Here is a 25,028-nt window from a genome sequence, read left to right as displayed (position 1 = left end):
TTTTATTAGAGTCCTTAAAGAACATCTTGGAGAACAAGAAGTTTCCATTTCATTAATTCTTGATTCAGTGGAAGAAGGAGATCTTGGAAATTACTCCTGCTATGTTGAAAATGGATATGGCCGCAGATATGCTACAGTTATTCTACTTAAGAGGGGTGAATATATGCACATATTTATTTATTTATTAACTATTGTTTATATTCTATGTATATAAAGTTGGGTTCCTGAAAGTATAAATTAATTTTTACTTACTTTAGGATGGCATTTTAAATAACTAATAAACCAATCGTTAAATGTGGCTGTCTGTTGAAGAAATACAGTTCAGTAACTTTTTAATAATGTTTATACAGGAAACGCATGTAACAAGTAGAAAATTAATTAATAAGTATTTTCTGGTAGGAAGTTATTACTATTAGAATTTTAAACAATACAAAAAAGTAAAAATTAAATAAATCTAGTAGTGTTAAATGTATTTTGCAAGTGGCACAAACAACCATGGGTAAAACTTTTTGTGCTTTTAGATTATAACTTGACAAAAAATGTTATGCTTATCTCTGTTCTAATTATATTTAAAACTTGCTATTTACTGGGATTAGAATTTAAATAGCTTTTTTGTTTTGCTTTATTTGTTTTATTCCTTTGCCAAAACTTATGGCTGTAATTTAACCTACACCAACAGTAACACTCATCTAATAATTTTTGGTGTCACTATGAATGTTCTGCAAAGTTGCTAGCTTTAAAACCATAGCAATATTTCTTAATGGTATTTTTTGCTTGATCTTCCATCTTTAATATGTAAAAAATTATTAGGTGTTAGTTTTTAATTATTAGGATATTAGACTTTTAGCAATTTAGTAATTCCTATTAACTGAAAAAAGTGCATGTTAGATTGTAATTATATATTAGTTTCTACAAGTAATCGAAAATCATATATTGCTTTGAAATTATTAATTAGATATTTGGTCATGGGCTTCAAATATTTTGGGACTAATGCATTCTCCCCCCACCCCTGAGCTCCATTTTTGCTGGCAGAAAGCTACAGGAGGCTGTCACAGTTGAAAGCAGGGCTACAGGTGGCCCACTTCCGAGTTCCATTTTCACTGACAGCGGGTTAGCAAAACAAATTAAAAACAAAACAAAACAAAAGGAGAAATGTTTCCCCTTTTACATTTAAGAATTCAAGATTGGACAGGAAAGGAGAAAGAAAACAAGGAAAGACAAAGAAGGGAAGATGGGAAGAAAGCAAGAAAAGCAAAAGAAGGAAAGAGGTGTTGAAAGGCTGGAAAATGCCTTTCCTTTGAGGATTCGATTTTCCTGCTGGGAGGGCTCTGGTGCAAGGACACAGACAACTGCTTGGAAGCGGGTTCCTTTTATTTTTCAGGAAGGCAAGAGATAGCAAGAAGTCTGCGTTCCTGGGGCTAGCCATCTTTGTATAATAAACTCCTGATTTTTATACCTTTTCTCCTTTTGTGTGTGAGTGCTTGTGTTTGTATTTCTTAATGTTTTAAATCCTGTCAGGGGGTTGTCTTCATTTCCGCCAGAGGGTAAGCTCTGCGGGGTGGTTTGATTGGATTATCAGTTTCATCCTAATGTTTTCTTATATTTGTTTGGTGGCAATCTCCTGTCTGCTATGGAATTTATTTCGTGTCTTTTGTCTATTTGTTTTGCTGATTTGGCATGACCTGTTGTTTGTAAGGGATTTCTTTTTCTTGTTTCCCTAGCTTTCTTAATTACTTGGCTTTTGTCTAGGGGGCTTCTTTCAATACCTTTTATTAAATCTCTTTTCCTATGCAAGTTTGTTTTATGGCTGGCCTGATGTTCCCTTTGGGCTTTTCCTGCTTGGGTGTCACCATTGTCCTCATGAAGTTCCCTTTCTACAATCCTTCTTTTTTTTTTTTAAGAGGGTGGTCTCTGATTGAATGTCTGGGTATACTTGGTATTTGTGATCAATCTGGTTCATTATCATAGCTGCCTGTCTCCCCCTTTAGTTTTCTCTTCTGAGAGGGGATACAGGCCTTTAGGCAGCTAAGGCAGGGTGGTATGCATCGACAGGGGCAACACATGAGGGCTCCAAAGTCACAAATGGTGGCTGTGGTTGTTATAAGGATTTTGAGCCAATGGAAATCTGGCATCCATGAGAAGAGCCATGAAAAGTCCAGGAATGATTGCTCCTGACCAATATTCTGAGATAGCTCTTTCAGGTGGTGGATGTCCCTCCCTACGAGTTCTGAGGTTTCGTCCAGATTGAGGCAACACATCCCTTGGAATTTTTCGCAGTCATAGTTATGCTTCAAGAGAAGGAAGCCTATTGCTGCCCAATTCTCCAAGGTGGCTTCTCTGACCTCCCTCAGTTCTCTGTTAAGGGCATCCAGGGCATGGGAGGTCAAATTCAAGCTTTTTTTGCCAGGGTACATGCTAGTCTATTCAAATTTTTAGAATTTCGCACTGCCAATCCAGGTACCTCTACCAAGGATATTGCCAATGAGATGTATTCTGTTTTTGTGGGAAGGAAGACTTTGGAATCACAGTCTGAGTCTAGGGTTTGGAAGGCTCTCCTGTGTTGTCTCTGTATGGATGGCATAAGAATAGTTAACCTTCCCAAGGTGCAGGGGCCATTTGTGGCATTTGCAGGAAGGTATGAGTAGGCTTTTAAGCCACAAAGGAAAAACCATCCTGGTGGGAGCTTCAGGTAACTATATGAAAATGATATGGTCTCTGTATAGTTGCATTTTAGTTCTGTGTTGCTAAGACTGGTGCATTCTGTGACCCTAGGTGTGCTGCACCCAGTGACATTATGATTTCCCTCCTGCTAAGCAAACGTTAGTGGTGTTGAGTATTTCTCTTGCTAAACATTCCCATATGTTTTCCTTTCTCTGGGATAAGCTTTGGTTCCAGGAACGCAGTTGCTTGTGTTACAAATGTTACAATTATTACAGAAAATAATAATAATACATAGAATATATTGCATTTCATGTTCCCCGTTGCTTGATTCCTTTTCTTCCCTTCCTCCCCCCCTCCTCCTTTTTTTTTTTTAATAGCAATGTAAAAAAAATGTAAAAGGTCAAGTATCAAAAAATTATGAGTAAGGTATAGTTAAAGTCCTTTTTGTTAAAAAAATACGATGAAAAAATGTTTTTTATAAAAGGAAAAAAATGGAGAAGGTGGGACAAAAAATTAAAAAAACAATAGTTTATAACTCAGCACCCGGGAGTCCAGTTTTGTGTAATGCAACATTTGCACTTGGTTCCTCATAGTGGTGTGGTTCAACAGTGTTGAAGAATGCTGCAAGCGTCCATTGATCTGTGTCCCGATCTTTCTTGAGTTTGATGGGTGGGATTGATTGTGGTGGAGTTTGGCTATGGTCTATGACTGCTGGCTTTGCATGTCTATGACTGCTGGCTTTGCAATGTAGCCAAGAGTCTCGTTCTGCAAACCTTTATGGCGTTGTGTGTAGTCAGTAAAACTTGGTAGGGTCCTTTCCATCTGGTTGTAGAGAGGAGGTTCTGGTGAAGAACTTGATCCACACCCAATCTCCTGGCTCATATGGATACAGGGCTTCTTCCAGGGGTAAGGTCTGTGTCAGCGCACTCTGGGTCCAGAGGGTCTGTAGTCTCTTTTGCAGGGCTGTAAGATGAGAAGAGAGAACCCTATCCCCCCCTATCTAAGCAAAGGGAATGAGGATTTAGGCTGAGAATTAGGATCCTAGTAGGGTATGGGGGGGGGGTGACCAAAAAGGATCTCAAAGGGGGGAAATACCTGTATCTTGTCTTGGTCTGGTTCTGAAATAAAAGGGGGCAATTGGGAGCACTTGTGGCCAGGAGAGGTGTGTCTCCTGACAGAGTTTGCCCAGTAGGGTCTTCACCTCTTTGTTTGCTCTCTCCATGGCTCCTTTAAGTAGCCCCACTTCTGATGCATCCCAGCCCCATAAGGAGGATGGCAGGCTTTTTAAATCTTCATGAAGCCCTGTGTTGCTGATTATCAGCATGATTGTCTTGTGTGTGCCTTTTCCTGGGATTTCCAATTGCAGCCCCTGTTTGCCACATATTATGGTAGCTCCCATTTTACATAGGAGATCCGTTCCTAGTAGAGACAGTAGGGACTGGGGGCAAATAGTAAGTGCATGGTCTACTGTGAAAGGTCCTAGTTCTACTGGTACATTGTGGGTAAATTCTACAGGGATTATTCCCCCCCCCTCCCATTATGCTATCCCGAGCCCCTTCAGCCACTGAAGCTTTATATGGTGGTTCAGTAATGAGGAGGTGGCTCCAGTATCAACTAAGCAATTGTATTTCTTTCCTCCTATAAGAATGGTGACAATGGGTTCCCCTTCTGGGCCATTTTCTAGGGGGATAGCCAGCCTGTTAAAGGTAGCCATGAATTCAGTGCTTTCATTGTCATGTTCTAGTCAAGAAGGGGGTAAATCTTGTTCTCTCCTTTGCTCCCATTGATGTCTATTGCTATTATTTATTGGAGGAAAGGGAGCGCTGGGTGGTGCCTGGTGACTGAAACTTTGTTGCTCAGTGTAATGGACTGGATTATTGGCTGGCCTCATGTTCCTAGGTGGTGGGTGATACCGGTTGCAGGAGGGGTGTTGCCTACATTGCCTGCTAAAATGACCTTCCTGTCTGCACCTATAACAATGCTGACATTTGCCTTGCGACCATCCTGCTTTATCGCAATGCTAGCATTTCTTTGAATTATAGGGGGTTTTACCTGGCATTTGTCTGGCATCATGTTTCATTACAGCAAACATTTTTTTAAGTCTTCCAGTCTTTCTATTCATGTCTTTCTATCTTTCTCTTCCTCTTTCAATTTGTCTCTTTGATCATAGACAAAGTTAGCAATCCTGCGCAACTCTGCTATGTCTAAGGTTGGCCAGTTAGAGATGAAGCGGTGGAAATGTTCTTTAATATCTAAGGTGGACTGATCCATGAAGGCTGAAGCTAAAATCCTTTGGTCCTTCAGGCAGCTAAGGTCTAGGTGGGCATATGCAGTAGCTGCTTCTGACAGGCAGACCCAAAAGGCATCAGGGTTTTCCTTTTCCCTTTGTGTTGTTGTTTTTTTTTTGAAATTCAGACTAGTTTAAAAGTGTTTTTTTTTCTTATTTCCTCTAGAGCTTCTAGTAAATTATCTTTTGCTCTAGTGTATTTGTCCCATTGATTGGTATCGTTATAGTCCCAGTCAGGGCGATGTACTTGCCATGCGATGCGGGCTGGGGCTGCCTGACCAGGGATAGTTGGTGGTTTGGCTATTTGGTCTGTTTTTGTTTTTTTTTCAAACAGTTTTAATAGTTTGTCTTTCATTAGAAAGACTTGTAACAGCAGAGTCATGTCACCCCAGGATGGATTATAGCTGTCTATGATAGATTTCAGGGTTTTAATAACTGTTTGAGGATCAGCCCTGAAAGCTGGGGTATCCTTTTTCCAGATGACTAGGTCAGAGGCAGAGAAGGGAGTGTGGGTAAAAACATATTCTAGTTGTCCCCTATTTCTGCCTGGCACTGGCTTGCTTAAAAGGGGAGCCATAATCTGTGCCTCAGTATTCCCTTCCCTGAAATGGGTTTCAGGCTTTTCCTTATTTTTTTCTTGGTCAGGTCTTTGGTCCTAACAATTTCAGCCCAGCAGTACCAATAGGGTATTTGGCTGGGCTTAATGCATGTTCTAAGTGCTTTCAGGGTTTTCTAATCTAAAGTACCGCTATCAGGCCAAATTTGTCTACCTGTGTCATCTCGCAATAAAGCCCACTTTTTGCAAATTCTTTTCACTTCCTTTCTATTCATTCCAGTTAGGACAGGCACTTGCCCTTCGTCCCAAGCCTCAAGTAATTTATCCAAGGGGGTCTCTTCCATTGCCCTCGAGCTACAACTTCCCATATTCCCTACCTGATGTGGGGATTACTTTGGTTTAGCCGGGCTCCCACCGTCAGTTTTCAGACAAAAAAAAAAGTCTGGAAAGGACTCCAGTTTCCCTACACACGGAGTACGGGCCCCTTTCTCATAGGGAAACTCAGTTTTAAGACCCCCCATAAAAATGGGGATCTTGGAGGACCGTCTGCCCCCTAGCAGCCCGGTACGGGCCCCTTCCTACACTCCGCCATCAGTTTTCAGATCTCCCTTAAAGGTGGGGATCTGGAAGGACCTGCTCTGCTTTGTAAGACAAACTATTTCCAATTTTGTTTGCCAGCAGCCGGTACGGGCCCCTTCTAAATGCACAGGGCTTTACTTGCGGGATGCACTGGGACTATTTATTCTGCTTTCTATTTATTTCCCAACACCAGTTCCTTTCTCAGCCCACTCGGTTTTTCTTACGTCCTTCAGAAGGACTCACACTCTGTGATTACCCCTTGCGTTCCCAAATCCAGCCGGTCACGGCTTGTTGGAGCTAGCAGCTGGCTGGGGTGTGGCTGGTAATCACAGAGGTGGTGAGGTCCCACTGTTTCCACAGAGAAAACCCACACTCACATACCTGGTACACTCACGCTTCCACTCCCCTCCCTAGTAAGATTATAAATTTGAAGCAGTACTCACCTGCTTTCAAGCAGCTTTTGAACAGAAAAGCCCAAGGACTCCCTTTACTACCCTTATGCCTTCTGGGCTGGGTCCGTGGATGTTTTCCCTGGACAAAGAAGGTCCATGCCGGCTGGGTTTGGATCTGCGGGCCCGGTCCGGTGGCAGGGTTGGCTGGAAAACCTTCATGGTCGCCAATTGTTGAAAGGCTGGAAAATGCCTTTCCTTTGAGGATTCGATTTTCCTGCTGGGAGGGCTCTGGTGGAAGGACACAGACAACTGCTTGGAAGCGGGTTCCTTTTATTTTTCAGGAAGGCAAGAGATAGCAAGAAGTCTGCGTTCCTGGGGCTAGCCATCTTTGTATAATAAACTCCTGATTTTTATACCTTTTCTCCTTTTGTGTGTGAGTGCTTGTGTTTGTATTTCTTAATGTTTTAAATCCTGTCAGGGGGTTGTCTTCATTTCCACCAGAGGGTAAGCTCTGCGGGGTGGTTTGATTGGATTATCAGTTTCATCCTAATGTTTTCTTATATTTGTTTGGTGGCAATCTCCTGTCTGCTATGGAATTTATTTCGTGTCTTTTGTCTATTTGTTTTGCTGATTTGGCATGACCTGTTGTTTGTAAGGGATTTCTTTTTCTTGTTTCCCTAGCTTTCTTAATTACTTGGCTTTTGTCTAGAGGGCTTCTTTCAATACCTTTTATTAAATCTCTTTTCCTATGCAAGTTTGTTTTATGGCTGGCCTGATGTTCCCTTTGGGCTTTTCCTGCTTGGGTGTCACCACTGTCCTCATGAAGTTCCCTTTCCACAGCGGGAAAGGAAGAAGAAAGGAGAATGAAAGAGGGAAGGAAAAAGAAGAAAAGGGAGGGAGGGAGGGAGGGAGGAAGGAAGGAAGGAAGGAAGGAACAGTTACCATGTTTAGCACTTGATTACCAGCAACCCTGCTGTCTTTTCTACATCCCTTTGTCTCTTCCTCCTGACCTATCCTGGTGGTCTGTCATCCTTTTGCTGAGGATGCTTTAATTGCAAAGGTAGGTCTCCTTGCATGGAGATGGAGTGGGCCTCCCTCTGACTCACAAACTTTGCCCTCCTGCACACACCATGAGCAACCACTATATTTCTACAGAAATGCATGAAAACAAAAACAAAAACCTCCTAGAATGCATATGGTCAATATAAAAGAAAAAAAAGAATGACATGTCCATAGGTGTATACTATAGGCCACACAATCAAGTGGAAAAAATAGGTGTCCTTTTTGCTAAACAACTAACAAATGTGTAGGAAACACACTACAATAGTAATGGGGAACTTCAAATACCCTGACATCAATTGGAAGCCTAATTCTGCACCAAGTGAAAAATCAAATTAAGTTCCTAACCAACCTAGCTAAAAACATTGTTGTCCAAAAGGTAGAGGAGGAAACTAGAGGGACAACCATACTGGACTTAATTCTTAGAAACAGAGAAGAAGTGATAGAGGGAGTTGAAACTGCAGGAACCTTGGGTGAGAGTGACTTTGTCATACTAGAATTCAACATAGTTCAAACACAAGTTATAGAACACAATGATAGCAGAGTCCTAGACTTTAAAAGAGCTGATTTAAACAAGCTCAGAGAGAACTTGGGAAAGATTCCTTGGATGAAAATCCTAAAGGGGAAAACAACTCAAGAATCTTGGGAAACTGACCACTATGATCATAAAAGCCCAGTCCAGCACTATAACACTGAGAAAGAAAACCAAGAAAACCAAGAAGAAATCAGCATGACTGCACAAAGATCTCTCTGACAAATTGAAAGACAAAAAGGACAAGTACAAAAAAATGGAAAGAGGGACACACAACAGCAGATAGGCAGAATCCACAAAGATGAAGTCAGGAAAGCAAAGGCTTGGAATAAACAAAGACTTGCAACAAAAGTCAAAGATAATAAAAAAAAAGTTTCTTCCAAAATATAAATAACAAGAAAAGAAATCAAGGAAACTTTTGGTCCACTAAAGAGAAAAAATAAGTAAGTAACAAGCAACAGAGAAAAGGCAGAGCTGCTTAATCCATTCTTTGCATTGGTCTTCACACAAAAAGAAATTATAGCCCAACCTACCAAAAACATAACTTTAAAAAAACTAGAAATAAAATTTAAAATAAGCAAAAAAAATAGTAAGATGACACCTATCTGACCTTGATGAATATAAATCACTGGGATCTGATATATTACATCCCAGAGTTCTTTCATTCTTCAGCAGTAATTAGAAGATCAGTGAAATACTGTGGACATAATATACTTAGATTTCAGCAAAGCATTTGACAAAGTAGCCACAACCTACTTCTTGATAAGCTAGAAAAAAAGTGGGATAGATAGCATCACCACCAGATAGATTTTTGATTGGCTGAGAAACCATACTCAACAAGTAGTTCTTAATGGGTCTACATCTACATGGAAATAAGTAGGGGGGTACCACAAGGTTCTGTCTTAGACCCAATACTCTTCAATATCTTCATAACTGACTTAGATGAAGGAATAGAAGGAGAACTTACCAAATTTGCAAATGATACTAAGCTGGCAGGAATAGCTAACACCCTAGAAGATAGGCTCAAGATCCAGATGGATTTTGACAGACTTGAACACTGGGCCCTATTTAACAAATGAAATTCAATGTAGAGAAAAGTAAAGTTTAACACTTAGGCAAGAAAAACCAAAAGTACACATATAGACTGTGTGAAACCAGGCTTAATAGCAGTAACTGTGATAGGGATCCTGGAGTCTTAGTGGACAACCTATTAAATATGAGCCAGCAGTGTGCAGCAGCAGCCAAAAAAGCCAATGTAATCCTAAACTACATTAGCAGAGGGATACAATCAAGATCAAGTGAGGTTCTAATGCCATTAATTAATTAATGCCTTAGTAAGACCACACCTAAAATACTGCATCCAATTTTGGTAACCACACTATAACAAAAGATGTTGAGATTCTAGAAAAAGTGCAGAGAAGAGCAACCAGGATAATTAGGGGACTGGAGACTAAAGCATATGGAGAATGGTTAAAGGAATTGGCCTGGCTAGTCTAGTGAAAAGGACCAGGGGAGACATGATAACAGTGTTCCAATATTTGAGGGGCTGCCACAGAAAGGAAGGGTCAAGCTATTTTTCAAGGTACCTGGAGGCCAGACAAGGAATAATGGATGGAAACTGATCAAGGAAAGATTCAACCTAGAAATAAGGAGAAATGTTCTGACAGAACAATCAACCAGTGAAACAGCTTGCCTTCAGAAGTTGTGGGAGCTTCATTACTGGAGGCTTTCAAGTAGTTATTGGACTGCCATTTGTCAGAAATGGTGTAGGGCCTCTTGCTTGGGCAGGGAGTTGGACTAGATGAACTATAAGGTCCCTTCCAACTCTGTTAATCTAATCAATGTGGCCAAGGAGAGCAAAAAATATCAGCAGCATCCTTGAGGAGGAGGTAAGCACAGCCAGGCTCCCTCTCAGAGAAGTGAGGCTGGGCTGTGGGGTCCTGGTGCCCTGGCTGCTCAAGTGGCAGGCTGGGTGCTGCCTAGGGCTCTGGACAGCCTGCACCACCATCTGAGAGTCCTCCAGGTGGCCTGAAAAGGATGGCAAGGCTCCATTGGAGGACAAGGGTTTGGCACTCTCCCTAGTCTCATCTTCCTCTTCTGTAGGCAATAGAGATAATGGATTCCCCCAGCCCTACCTGGGCCACCACAGGTGCCCTCACCATGAGTGACATTGAGGTGGGCACACCCACACAGTCCCCCAAGGTAAAACACAACCCTGATGTGGCCCTCGATGAAATTGAGTTTGACACCCCTAGCAGATCACTATTTTGACCAATCCAGATGGAGTATTAAGACATATTACAAGAATATGTTAATCTTTATGTTATTATATGAATGTAAGACATCAGAATTTGTTAATTGTTCTTAATTATATTTTAGTTAAAGAAATATAGATTCTAAATCTAAATTTTATCAAGTTGTTGCAGTAATTAGCAGTTTGTTAATGTGTCTATTGATACATCTAGTTCTATTTCACTAAGTGATTGTAGCAATTCACTAGTGTATTTATTTATTGAATTTAATATTGGAATATTTGAAATACCTGTCTGTCAGAGTATTCATGAATTGGCAGAGACATGGTAACAAGGTCAGGCAATGAGAGCTGAATTAGAAACTGAAACTGAAGGAGCCTGTGCATTGGCTCTGCAGTTCAAAGTGCTGGGCTCTGAAGCTGCTGCTTGTGTTTTGCTTGTGTTATGTTGGAAGAATTTACTATTGGTATTGTACAATTTACTCATTTTATTATGTATATAAATAAGTTAATGAATCCTGCTGAATCAGTCATCTGTGTGTGCTTTCTGGATTTGATTTCTGCAATAAACTCTAATACTGTCTGGTTCTGATTTTGATATCTTAAAAGGCCTATTGTAGATTTGAAAAGAATGTTTCCTGTAATAACATTTTGGAAGAGGCTGCTATTTGAGCAATATGATTAGAAAATCAATTAATATATTAATCTATGCTTAATAATCAAACTATAACTGGTATTATATTTGCTATTAATCTGAGTCATAAACATAATAAGCTAATGAACCCAGGCTAAAGAAAAAATTCACATCAGATATCATCAAGCTCATTCCTTGCCATAAATTATCTTTCCAATTTCATTTTAAAATCCATTGTTTCAATTTCTTTCTTATAAACTATCATTTTTAATTCACATTCAATTCAGTTTTACTCAGTAGAATTTGCTTCTCATCAATGTTATTTCCCAACTCTATAATTGCATATTATAATTACATCTTTACTCAATTCATCAAAAATTTCCTTTAAAGTAGCTATTATGTAAGGCCCTGCCTCTCCTCCCCATTCAAGAAAGCATGAACTCTTGAAACAGCAGCATTTCAAAAGGAAGCTTTTATTGAAAGGAAGTGTTTACAAGACTAAAGCAAAGCAGGATCTAAGTTCCCCTTAGGCAATTCCATTAGAATAAAGAAGTTAGAAACTCCTCCCTTCAGTCTGATATTGAATGAGCCAATCCACAGGTGAGAAGATGTTGTGAAAACAGTTGTCCTGGGAAGGAGATAAGGAACTGTTCCCAGGCACTTCTTTCTTTTTAAAAATTTTTTAAAATAGACTTTATTTACAAATGATTAAAACACGAACAAACATACAAATATGTAAAAATAAAAAGAATATAAATAGAACAAAAACATATTTCTTTCTATTACATTTGATATTAAGATTGATAGCTCATAGTAAACAGTAATAAGTAATCATTGGCAAGTATTCCTTATCCCTTATCAATTACTATTAATTAATAAATAATATATTCTGCTATTACTATTGGATTATAACTGTATTGGTTAATTGAATGGAGCCTTCATAATATTTATATAATAACCAAGAAGCTGGAACTCATTATTATTATACATTCAATATATACAACTATAGTATGTGTCCTGGGTTCATTTATCCTTTATACCGTTTTTCTTGTGCTCTACCCAGCTGTACCACTTATCCCAGACCAATAATACTCTGACTCTTCCTTCCCATTTAATTTGAGCGTGAGCCTCTCCATTTTGGTGCATTCATAGCTTTTTTGAATAATAATGTGTATTGGTTGTACATCGGGCCTTTTCCAATATTGCACTAAAATATTGCGTGTTCAAAATAATTTTTTTTTGTATATTGTAGCTTCTTAATTAATTCCTCCTGGTCTAAAATGTTAATTTCATGCTTTGCTAGCACCAGCTCATTTCTAATTTGCTCATCTCCCAGAGTTTCCATTTGTCTGTTCTCCAAATCTTCTATTTTTTATTAGAGTATTTTGTTTTTGCCATCTTTTTTTATTTCTATTTGCTATATATGCTATAGATATTCCCATTAAATATGCCTTTATTGTGTCCCAGAGATTCTGCAATGAGGTATCCTGTTTTTTATTCAATTCAAAAAAAAACACCAATTAATTCTTCCCTAATTTTTTGGGTGTAGCTTTTTTCTTTCAATAGTTGCTAATTAAGTGTCCATCTACTTTTCTTATGGATTCAGTCCTTCCAATCTATTTGCAGCGGGTTGTGGTCTGCCCAGGTGTTAGTTAAAACCTTTATTTCCTGGATCTCCTTAAATAAGTCACTGTTTACCCATGCCATATCCAATCTAGACCATGATTTGTGCGGACTGGAGTAGAAAGTGAACTGAGCCACCCCTGGTTTAGATTTCTCCAAGCATCCACTAATTCTAGTTTTTTGGCCATCTCAAAAAAACTTTTGGGCAATATATTCTGGTTTTTTTTAATGCTTTTGTTCACATGCATAGTCTTAATTGTTATTTGAAATTGTGTTGTAGTCTCCAAATATACAAATTCTTGGGTTGCCAATTTCTATCAGTTTCTCATATAAAATTTTATAAAATTCATTCTGATTTTTATTAGGGGCATATATCCCCACTAACAGCATGTTTTTATTTTGTAGGACCACCTCTACCATTAATATTCTCCCCGTTGTATCATTATAAATCAATTTTGAGGTTATTTCCTCTTTAATATACAGTACCACTCCTCTTTTTTTTCTTCTGCTAATGTTGTATACATTTTCCCCAATCTTTTATTTTGTAGGTAGCTCTGATCCTGTCTTTTAATATGAACCTCTTGGAGGCATATTATATCGGATCTCTGCTTCTCTAATTTGAAAAATATTCTCTTCCTCTTAGGTAGATCATTTAATCCATTAATGTTCATCGATAATAATTTCATTCCTCTTTCCATTTACCCTCTAACTTTTATCCCTCATTAGTTTTAGTCATTGTTTGACTCCTAATTCTCACTTCTATCTCTTCTCAAATGGCTATTTCTTCTCTTCTTTCCTTCTCTTTCTCTCTCTCCCTCCCTCTAGCTTTAGATTGTGATTCTTCTTGGCTTGAAGTCTCGGGCTCATCTCTACTACTCAGTTCCTCTTTTGTTCCACCTATTTGTTTGAAGAAGTCTTGTGCCTTAGTTAGACTGTTATTTTCACTTTCTTCTCCTTCTATGTTGCCAAGATACCCTCTGGAGTGATCCATCTAAAGGAAATGCTTTTTTCGTTAAGATAATTAGTGAAGAATCGGTAATCTTTCCTCTGCTCACAGACTCTTCTTGGCATCTGCTTCAGCATAATTACTTCTCTATCTTTATATTTTATTGCTTCTTCTCTTGAGATCCTGTAGATTATATCCTTAACTTGCCTCCTAGCAAACCTAATATGAACTTCCCGGGGGAGTCTGTGCATCCTCGCGTAGCTTGTATGAACTCTATACAAGTCATCCAATTCATTTACTATCTCATTTTTATTTCTTTGTAGGAGTTCCGCTAGGATTTCAGCCACTGTCAATGCTAGGTTTTCTTCTCTATCTTCCTCCACATTCTGAAATCTGAGGTAATAGGAGGCTCTGTCCATCTCGAGATGGATTAAAGTTTCTTCCATCGCTTTGTTCTGGTCTATGATTTTTTGATCTATATGTTCTAGTTTCTTCTCCGTTGGGTTGGCTTGTTCTTCAATTATTCTGATCTTTTCTTCATTTATCTTGATGGATTCCTGACTCTGGCCTATTTTCCCACCCAAGTTCCTGATTTTGATTTTCATTTCCCCTATTTCATCTTTCAATTCTGTTTTCATTGTTTCTCTATCGGCCCTACTTTCAGTGTGGTTTTTTGACATTGACTCCTGGAGTGCCAACATCATTCCTTGAATTGCCAACAGGGTAGCTTGAACCGATTGAATGCCAGTTGAAGTATTGGATTTTTCTGGGGCCAACATCCCTTCAATCATTCGTTGTGTCACTGATGTAGGGCTAAGTAATGCTACTGATGGTGCAGATTTTATCCCAGTCTTTGTGATGGTGGTGGTGCTGCTCTTCATACCTTTAATAATTCTATACTGTTCATCCACTATTCTAGTTATATTATCCCAGATCGTATTACCAACTACCATCAACTTTATAAATATTTTATGCTTTTGGTTTCCTTTATTAATAAGTTGGAGATTCCTATTGTTAAATGTTTAAATTAATTTCAAGTTCCCATTTGTTTTAAAGCTTATTGCCAATTGATCAACTATATACTCAAACTTTCAAAACCTTATCAATCATTATTAAACTAACTTCTCAATTAGGAATAAATTAAAGTCTTAATAAATCTTCATAACTGTATTCCAATGTCAGGTTTCAGATAATGCAGTGGTTAGTCAAGTTATTCAACTAAATAAATATCCCACAGTGTTATAGCCTGATGTAAATAGTTGAATTTATTATAATATTTCGTCTATTGCTTTTCTAAGTAAAGCATGAGATTCAAAATTTAAATTAACACTTCTTAACTCTTAATAGACCACAATATCCAACCAAGAGAGGGGAAAAGAAAGAGAAAGAAAGAAATAGCAATTGTTTATGTTGTCATTGTATTAATCAATGTACTAAATTCATTAATCTACAATAAATCAGCTATATAGAAGAAAGGGAAAGGGAAGTGGGGGGGAATATCTGAAACAGAGAAATTAAATTATAAAGTTAATAAATATCACTCTTCAAGTCAATTTCTATATAGAATAACGAATCAGTATTAGTCTCTTATTATTATTTAAGTATATATAGATATATTAAGTATATGAAGTAGATATATAGAGAGAGTAAAACTATCCAAGCCCAATAAATTCAAAGGAGGAATAAATACATCGGGGGGGGGGTATAAAATCTCTTGATGTCTTACTTTCACCTTAATATCTTACTATTAAATAATAAAAAATATCTAAATAGTTAACTCTATTCAAATTTTAAATCCAACGATAGAGACAGCCAAAATAGAAAATATTTATCCAACTTATTTTGTATCAATTTCATTCCATTCTCAGTTCTATTAATCACTCCAGTTAAGTTGGTACAATTTATCGAGGTTTGCTACTTTCAATGGCCACTTCTGAAGTTTGCACCATCACTCCTCAAGGCTTTCATAAAGTTCTGTCCAAGTCCCAAGTCCCTTTCTCAAGTGGAATAGATTCAATAGTCTCGCTTCAAGCAGTGAGTGACAGAGGGCTCCTTCCAGTAATATCTGCTTGTCTCTCCTTCTCAATTTTCTTTTTTAAAGTTGTATTTCCACTATTTCCCAGCATTAGAGCTAGAAAACTAGGTTGCTGCCACCACTTTCCACCTTCACCCCTTTCACTCTGGGTTTCAGTAATACAAGCAGTTCTTCTTCCCACAATGCTCCAGTTGTAATCCCAAAAATGTTTCTTGTACCAATAGCTTGCCTGATCTCAGATTGCTATCACCTTGCTGCTTCCTTTCTTTACTGGTTCATCACATCTTTGGGTCTGCCCATGCCGGGCTGACTTCTTTCACCTCGGACTTTGGTCTCTCTTCTTCTCTGCCTCGGGATCGCAACTCCTGATTGGGCTCCAAGAGTCTCTCCTTGGTTCAGTGATCCCTCCAGGATCCAACCACACCACGAATGGCTATCCAAAGGCAAAAAAACCCAATGCAGGGGAGCAGGACAGAGTTCCCCTGCACCAGCACGAAGTCCCCCCACCAGGTGCTTCTTTCAGGAGGCTTCAGAACTGAGACAAAACAGATGGCTCTTTCCCATTACACATTCCCCAAAGGTAAATTAAAGCACAGGGTAGATAGGTGTCATTGCTAGAGTTATAAACTAAGAGATTACAGGATATGTAGGAAACAAGAAGAGGGCAGTAAGTGAATAAATGATCCAGGGGCCCCTCCCCACAGAAATGGTGGTATCACGGAGGCTGTGGCTGACATCTGGGTGAGACGACATGCAATTCAGGAGTTCCTGAAAAGTCATCAATATCTTGCAGCTGGATGGTAAAGACAGTGAACAAGGGGAGCACATTCTGTTGATTGCAAAGTTCCTGGTTGATCCAGAAAAAGGTCTCCAAACTGGCTACAATGGAAAGGGCCATTAAAGCTGCTGAAACGCTGGGACAGCTCTGGAAGAAAAGAAAGGAAAGTGTGTCAGATCTGGGTGAGGACTTTTTTTATTTTTTTTCGCTGAAATAAAAGAGTACCCCAAAGAGAAAAGAACTTTAAGAAGATAAGACAAAAGAGAGAGATTAGTGGCGATGAAAGCATGTCTTTAACTGTCAAATAGCATTTGGATTAATTTACTGTTTTCTGTATGATAATAATTTTTTAATTGGACTGGACTTTGTGACAATTAAATGGAGAAAGAAATGTTCAATTTTGATACAAAAATACTGGATTATTTTTCCCTTTTGGTTTGGTTTTCATTCTTTTTTTTAACCTGCTAACTTTTAAACTTTAAAAGCAAAACTTTCAGGATACTTTTTGTATATTAAAGCAATGAAAGTTAAGCAACAGTGCCACCAGAAAAATTGGATAGATCAAAGAACTAAATCCATGAGAAAATTGTTTTGTCTGTAGGCTGTTGTTGTGCTCCAGTTGGCATAACGTGCGACACATCGGCAGCATACTGTACCTGTTGGGTTCAGGTTATGTGTGTGCAATGACTAGGGGGGTCTGACTCGATGTGTTGGATGGTTTGCCGGCTGGGTGAGTTCAGCCAACTGGTTTGGCTTGTGTAGAACTGCGCTCGCACTGATGATGTCAGCGGAGCGATACCTGGAGTAACCACGATGGATTGCAGGCACAGTCAATGACGAGGATGTCAGATAGCCAAGAAGCGGACTACTGGGCTGATGGCAGCGTGAACAGACACCATTGGTGAAGGGATGGTGAAACGTATTATGGATCACAGTGTGCACTATATGGTGGATTGATAGTAATGTAGTGGGGGTTCGATAGTATGTAACAATAATGATGTGGAGTGGGTCATAAGGATGTTGGCTAGTTGGGGAAGTTCCGGATATTGCAGGGGGTTAATTACACATATTGGATAAATACAGCTCTGAGCTGGTGAATGCTCAGAGCTGACTTTGAATTTGTTTCTTCATTGCTTCTTGATGTCCCTGACTGCAAATAATAAAAGACCATTTTGCCAGCCTGATGGACTTGCTTGGTGTTTATTAACTTGTTGGAACAGTTGACCCAAGAGCAGCTGAGAGCTGTTTAGAATTAAAAGAAAGATAGAGAGCTTAGCACTCTTATTTAGGACTTTTGTTTAATCAGGTGTAGCTCTTGTAATACAATCAAAACAGCTGGGAATGGAGGAGAAGAGTGAAAAAGATTATTTTGACCTTGAACAACACTGTGCTGATTTGGTTTTTTGGATACTATGAGAAGGCTTGGACTTGCTTTGTGACTTCTATCAAATACTTGGATAAAATTACTGCTGGAGATATTTTTTTTGGGGGGGTAGATGATATCCTTGCTGGGCCTTTTTATTTTTTTACTTTTACCTCTCTCTATTTTTACTATTTTTTGCTTCAACTCATTGATTGGAATATCATAATTTTTTAAACTTCTTTTTCCTATTTGGCTCCAATAGTTTTTATTATTATTGGATTAGTTTTGCTGGATTATTTATCTTTTTTATTATTATTTTTTCTCCTTTTGTGCATGATTCCTTTGTGGAGTTTGAATTTTTGATTCCCTCATTTTCATATTCATTTTCATGTTTTTAAACGTTTACTATTATTTTTCTTTTTTTGAAATAGAGGATCTGGTTTTTTTTCTGGTTGGATTTTTTACAATTGGATTAATGAAGAGAAGAACCTGAAGAAAGTTTCATCTGGACTATATAGCAGGCACTTATCATTTGGGATTACAATCATTTTGAGATGAGGAAGACAGTTACAACAGCATCTTTGATCCCTACTTCTTCCTCTCTAAGTCCAGTAGGCTAGCGATCAATACAAGCAATGTTACAGCAGGAAAAAGAAAAGGAAAAAGAAAAGGAAAAAGAAAAAGAAAAGGAGTTTTCAAAGCAGGAAGTAAAAATAATGATGCAAGCAATACAAGACCAAGGAACGCAAGTAGAAGAGAAAATTGAAAATATACAACAGATGATGATGAAGAATGAAAAAAGAATGCAAAGATAGAGGAAAGGGAAGATCAGACAGAGAAGAAAGTTGGAGAAATAGATTATAGACTGACAGCAGTGGAACAAGACAAACGAAAGATAACAACCTCATTAGAGATGGATCAAGCTGATTTTTATCTAAGATTTCAAAATGTGAAGAAAAAAAAGGAGAAAATATTACAGAGATAATGACAGAAATGTTAACAGAAGCTATGGAAATACCAGAAGAAAGAATGATGGATAGAATTGATGAAGTATTCCAAGTGCATACTAGATATGCAATGAGAAATAAGCTACTGAGAGAAATACATGTGAGATTTACTAAAAAGACAATTAAAACTGAAATACTACAAAAAGCAAGGGATGACCCATGGAGATATAAAGTGAAGATGATTACAGTCTTAAAACAAGTACTGAGAAGAGTGAGAGATTTGAGAAGAGAGTATCAATTCTTGCTACAAATATTTTAATTAAGAAAGGAGTGAATTATAGATGGTTGATCCCAGAAGGTCTGATGTTCATTTGGCATGAACAAAGACATGGAGTGGATTCAATGGAGAAAGCAGAGCAATTTTAGGATGAATACTTCAGAGGAAAAGAAGAAGAGAGAACAAAAGATGGAGAAATAATTAAACTCTGAGAGGAGATGTCTGAAGAAAGGGATAAAGAAAAAAGAGAAGAGGGAATACGAGAATAAGGAGCAGAAGGGTGGAACCCAAAGAGCCAAGACAGCAAAGAACAATGAGACCTATAAATCCTACACATAAAGTTTAAATAATGACAGAAGAGAAGAAATTAATATCTGTAAATATAAATGGACTGAATTCGGCCATCAAAAGGAAAAATACTATTCAAAAGTTAGAAAAATTAAAATTAGATATAATCTTCCTACAAGAAGTACATATTAAAAACAGCATGAAGAAGTATTGGACTATCCTAGACTTGGTAATTTTTTTGCATCATTGGTGCAACAAAATAAAGCAGGAGTAGTTTTGTATATCAAGAACACAATAAAAGCTAAATTAATCTTTGTGGATGAAGAGGGAAGGATATTGATGGTGGAAATAATAGACAATGATCAAAAGATACTTCTAATTGCAATAGATGCACCAAATGATAATCAAGAGGAGTTTTATAAAAATCTACACAAGAAAATAATAGAATTGGAATGTGACAATATATGTATTTTGGGAGACTTTAATGCAATAGTAGAAGCAGAGTGGGATTATAAAACACAGAAAATAAATTAAAAAAAACAGATGGACATTACCAAAATCTTTTTTCAAGATGGCAGAGGAACTAAGTATTCAAGATGTTTGGAGACAATTGAATATCAAAAATAGACTATACATCTTATTCAAATAGACATTTATCATGATTAATGATTGCTATGATTTGGATGTCAACAAAATTGATCTCCAATGTACAAGAAATAAAAATTGAAACAAGTACTTGGGCAGACCACAATCCTATATGGTCAAGTGGAAGGGACAAAAGAAAAGATGAAGATGGACTTTGAATAATTCAATTTTGAAGGAAAAAGAATTCTTAAAAATATGGAAGAAGAAATGGCCTTCTTCTTTAAAAAAAATAAAAAAGAGGAGACTTCACTACCAAATTTATGGGATATTATGAAGGCTTATATCAGAGAACTGATTATAACTTATACAAGAAGAAGGAATTAAAAAAACAAGCACAACAAATACTAGAAGAGGACTATAAGAAATTAGAGAAAGAACTACAAAGATATCCACAAAAAAAGACTCTTAAAAGTCAAATGGATATAATTAAGCACAAGTTAGGGCTAATAGAAGAAGAAGAGTTGGCACAAAAAAATTAGGAGAGTTGAACAAAATTTATTTGAAAATGCAAATAAACCAGGAAGATGGTTAGCATATAAACTGAAAAAGGAGAGGGAGCAAAAAAGGATATCGCAACTCATAGACGAGAATGGAATTGTTTGTCATGAGAATGAAGAAAAGAAAGAAATAGTACAAAAGTATTGTGAGAAATTATATGAACAAGAGATGACTGAAGAAATAAAATTAAACAATATTTGCAAGAAGCAGAACTACCTAAAATATCAAATGAGATTAAGTCAATGTTAGAAGGGAAAATAAAAATGAAGGAATTGACAGAGGTGATAAAGAGACAAAACACTGGAAAAGCCCCTGGCCCAGATGGGCTACCAGCAGAACTGTATAAGACACTACAAGAATTTTTTGGTACCACAATGTTAGAGGTAATGAATGAGGTATTGACAAAGGCAAAAGTACCCATTCATCAACGGAGGCATATATTACTCTTATACCAGAAAAAGACTCAGATTTACAACAGATAAAAAATTATAGACCAATATCCCTGCTGAATGCAGACTACAAAATATTTGCCTCAATAATGGCAGAAAGACTTAAAAGATATTTAAACCAGTTTATACACACAGATCAAAATGGCTTTTTTCCTAAGAGAATAAAAGACAATATGAGAATAATATTGAATACATTGGAATATTATGAAGCAAACAGCGTTAATATTTTTGGATGCAAAGAAAGCGTTTGATAACATAAATTGGCAATGTTGATGCAAATGGAAGAGATGGGTTTTGGGGAAAGGTTTATTAAAATGATTGAAGCAATATATTATAAACAATCATCAAAAGTAATGATAAATGGAGACTTGACTGGGAATATTAATATTAAAAAAGGAACTAGACAATGTCTTTTTCACCATTGTCCCCTGTCACCATTGCTGTTTGTACTGACTTTGGAAGTATTAAATAGAAATATTAGAAAAAAGAAAGAAATAAAGGGAATGAAAATAAAGAATGAAGAATATAGACTACAGGCATTTGCAGTTGATCTGGCTTTTATACTAGAAGAGCCATTAGAAACAGGTCCTAAGCTGATAGAAAAGATAGAAGAATATGGGGAAGTAGCGGGATTAAAAATAAACAAAAAACCCTTAGATTTTAGTGAAGAAGATAACTGAAAAGCAAAAGAAAGAACTGATGGACAAATTAAACATCCAGATCACAAAAGAAGTGAAATATTTAGGGACAGCAAGATGCAGACCATTAAAGGAAGACAACTATTATAGACTGAAACAACAGATTGCGACAGATTTAGAAAAATGGAAGAACTTACAACTATCCTTGACAGGGAGAATATCGACAATTAAAATGAACATATTACCAAGAATACTATATTTATTTCAAACAATCCCAATAAAATTGGGGAAAATATTTTGAGGGTTTGAATAAAATGATGTTGAAATATATATGGCAGGGGAAAAAACAAGGATTAAATTAAAATTGCTACAAGATACTAGAATGAGAGGGGGCTTTGGTCTACCCAATTGGAAATTATATTATCAGGCCGTAATATTGATGTGGATGAAAGAGTGGATTGTTTTAAGAAATACTAGGCTGTTAACATTGGAAGGTCATGATCTATTATTGGGGCGGCATGCTTTTTTATGGTATAATGAAAGTAAGGCACATGGTTACTTTCGATGGTATTATGTACAAGATGCATTATAGTTGACATGGGAGAAAATAAGGAACAACAGTATTTGAAAATACCAGTCTGGTTATCAACAACAGAAGCAGGGGTGGGATGCTACCAGTTCTGCCTGGTTCTAAAGAACTGGTAGCTCTGAAGAGCAGCAGACACCGAACTGGTTCTATGTTTGTTGCTGTTTGGTCCATCCACCCGCCCAGGCTCTTACCTGTCCTTTATTTTATTTTTCAACCTCAGCTGCTTTGCGCGGAACAGCTGTGGTTGAAAAAGCAGGAAAAAAGAGGCTTTTCAAATGCTGTACACCTGCGCACAGCACTTTTCAGCTGTTCGGGGGGCACAGCTTAAGCTGTTTTTACATGCGCGCGCAGTGCAAATCATAGTCACTGAACCGATAGTAACACCGGTTGAATCCCACCCCTGAACAGAGGCATTTGTGTATCCAAATGTTCTTAAAATGGAACACATTGTCAGATATAATGATGTCTTAAATTAAAAGGGTGAACTCAAAACAAAACAAGAACTAGATGAACAAGGGATGAATATGAATTGGTATTCATATATGCAAATACATTCTAGATATGAGAAAGATGCTAAGACAGATGGGTTTTATGAAGAATTGACAGAATTAGACAAAATCTTAACAGGTACTGAAGAGAAAATGATTAAAAAATTGTATGGTTATCTATTAGGAGTCAAATTAGAAGAACAAATTAAAAAAAACGATGACTGCGTGGAGGGCAATTTTGAATATGGGATAGATTTGGATAAATGGCAGAGATTATGGAGTAGAAATTAAAAACTAACAATGTCAACAGCTTATAAAGAGAATTTGTATGTTTTAAGGTAGCACGTTCCTCTTGCAAGACTGACAAAGATGTTTAAAGATAAATCAGCAAAATGTTGGAAATGTTACCAGACACCTGGATCATATTATCACATGTGGTGGACTTGTGCAGAAGTTAAAGGATATTTGACTAAAATACACACATGGTTGGAAAAAATGATAAAACAACATATAGAATTAAAGCCTGGGGATTTTACCAGAAAATTATAATAAAGAAACAACATATTTGATTATTCACGTACTAACAGCAACTATAATTGTATTTGCTCAAAATTGGAAAAATGAGAAAATTCTGATGGAGAAGGAAGTGATTAAGAAAATAATGGAATGTGCAGAGATGAGTAGGTTAATAAAGGCAATTAGAGAGCAATAAGATAAGGAGTAGTATAAGATCTGGGACTTATTTTATGGATGGTTAGAAAGTAGAGCAAGGAATTAAAGGATATAGTAATAACGATATATAGTAGTTGACTATTTTGGATAAATCATGATATGAATATAATTTAGTAAGAGTTGAGATTTGCTATCAAAGACAGATAGTATGAAATAAAAAACCTAAAGATATTGTAATAATGGAAAAATATGATATATAATGTGGATTAGAATATAAGATGAAAGTAAACTTAATGAGAAATTTATATAAATATTAATATGTGCACAAAATATATGTACTCAGATGACACACTGTATAACTGTAAGATGTTTTTTATTTGTTATTTTTGTTGTAAAAATAACTTTTTTTAAAAAAAATGGCAGTATCACAATAGGAATCTGACATATTATTTATTTCATTCTAATCAGTGGTGGGATTCAATTTTTTTTACTACTGCTTCTGTGGGCATGGCTTGGTGGGCATGGCAGGGGAAGGATACTGTAAAATCCCCATTCCCTCCCCACCCCACTAACCTGCTTTCCAGCTCCATTCTCCTGTGCAGGGCAACAAAAGAAGACCCAGCCAATCTGCTGGGACTCGGGAGGCAGAGAATAGATGGGGGCAGGGCCAGTCAGAGGTGGTATTTGCCAGTTCTCTGAACTACTCAAAATTTCTGCTATCTGTTCTCCAGAACTGGTCAGAACCTGCTGAATACCACTTCTGATTCTAATGCCCTCTACTATTCAAACTTCAAAATCATCAGTTTGTTTTGATATCAGTTGCTTAGGTATAATCAAAGAGATTTACCATGAGGAAGGATTCTTTTAATTAATTTCAAAATCTTTCTTTAATTCAAATACATCAGAGCTTTTAATCCACTTAAAATCTTCTAAAATCAAATAGTAATCACCTTGTTGCTGTGTATTCCCTGCAAAAATATGTATATATATAAAATTTTAAAGTCATAATTTTCTTTGTTGAATGATTGAAAGAGAACCTACCCAGCAAATACAACCAGACTTGCAGTTCTGAAAGTTTTCAATCTTTACTAGCAGTAAAATTACTCTTTTAAATGCTTTAAAGGGTGCTTAAAACCTAAGTCCATAAAAGACTATATTATTGGCTCTGAGCTTGGAATCTCATGATTTTTACAAAAAAACTACAGGTCTATATTCTCTCTCTCTCTCTCTCTCTCTCTCTCTCTCTCTCTCTTCACACACACACACACACACACACACACACACACACACACACCTCTGTCCAGATCTCAAGACTTTTTTTTTTTGCTCCAGAGAGAGTTTTTACTGTCTGGATCCAACAACTAGTTGTCCAATTTGCCATTCATGACTAGAAGCTTCTCTGCATAGCCTGCTTGTTATGAGCTGCTTTGAAATTTAACTATGGTTCCAGATGTTTAGGATTTAATATTTTACTTTTAATATTTTCTATCATAAATAGATGTTATTTTATACAATATGGGCAACTATATAAATATTTGAAATAAGTAAATAAATAAACATTGTCAGAAGTTGTTATAATTTCTGTGTATCTGTGTAATAGGGAATACTAGACACAGTACTTGAAAAGAATCCTAACTGAAGCAGAAACGAGCAAACCATTTATTTTATTTATTGTATGTGTGTGGGGGTATGTATGAGAGAGACAGAGATTGACAGAGACAGAGAGATTTGAAAAATATAGTCATCTGATTGAGTTTAAAATTACATTTCCCTTCTTTAAATTGCTGCCCTGTATTCCTTTTATAATCAATTACTAATCCCAAATCATTTTTGGAAGTACT

The 25,028-nt window shown here is 37.1% G+C and overlaps 1 protein-coding gene across 1 annotated transcript in view; it reads left to right on the top strand.

Moving 5' to 3' along the window:
• The window catches only part of IL1RAPL1 (interleukin 1 receptor accessory protein like 1), a 1,645,997-nt gene that overhangs the window by 1,576,684 nt on the left and 44,285 nt on the right, over nt 1-25,028 (top strand). Inside the window, exon 8 of the mRNA XM_087938178.1 lies at nt 10-155. Within this exon, the coding sequence (XP_087794304.1) occupies nt 10-155 (146 nt within the window). The remainder of the gene's footprint in view (nt 1-9; nt 156-25,028) is intronic.

The sequence above is a fragment of the Pseudonaja textilis genome, chromosome 8 (assembly GCF_049901715.1).
Source record: "Pseudonaja textilis isolate UNSWEBS1 chromosome 8, rPseTex1.2, whole genome shotgun sequence".
NCBI lineage: Eukaryota > Metazoa > Chordata > Lepidosauria > Squamata > Elapidae > Pseudonaja > Pseudonaja textilis.
The sequence above is the reverse complement of the archived record's forward strand: the minus strand, read 5'-3'. Positions and strand labels throughout refer to the sequence as shown.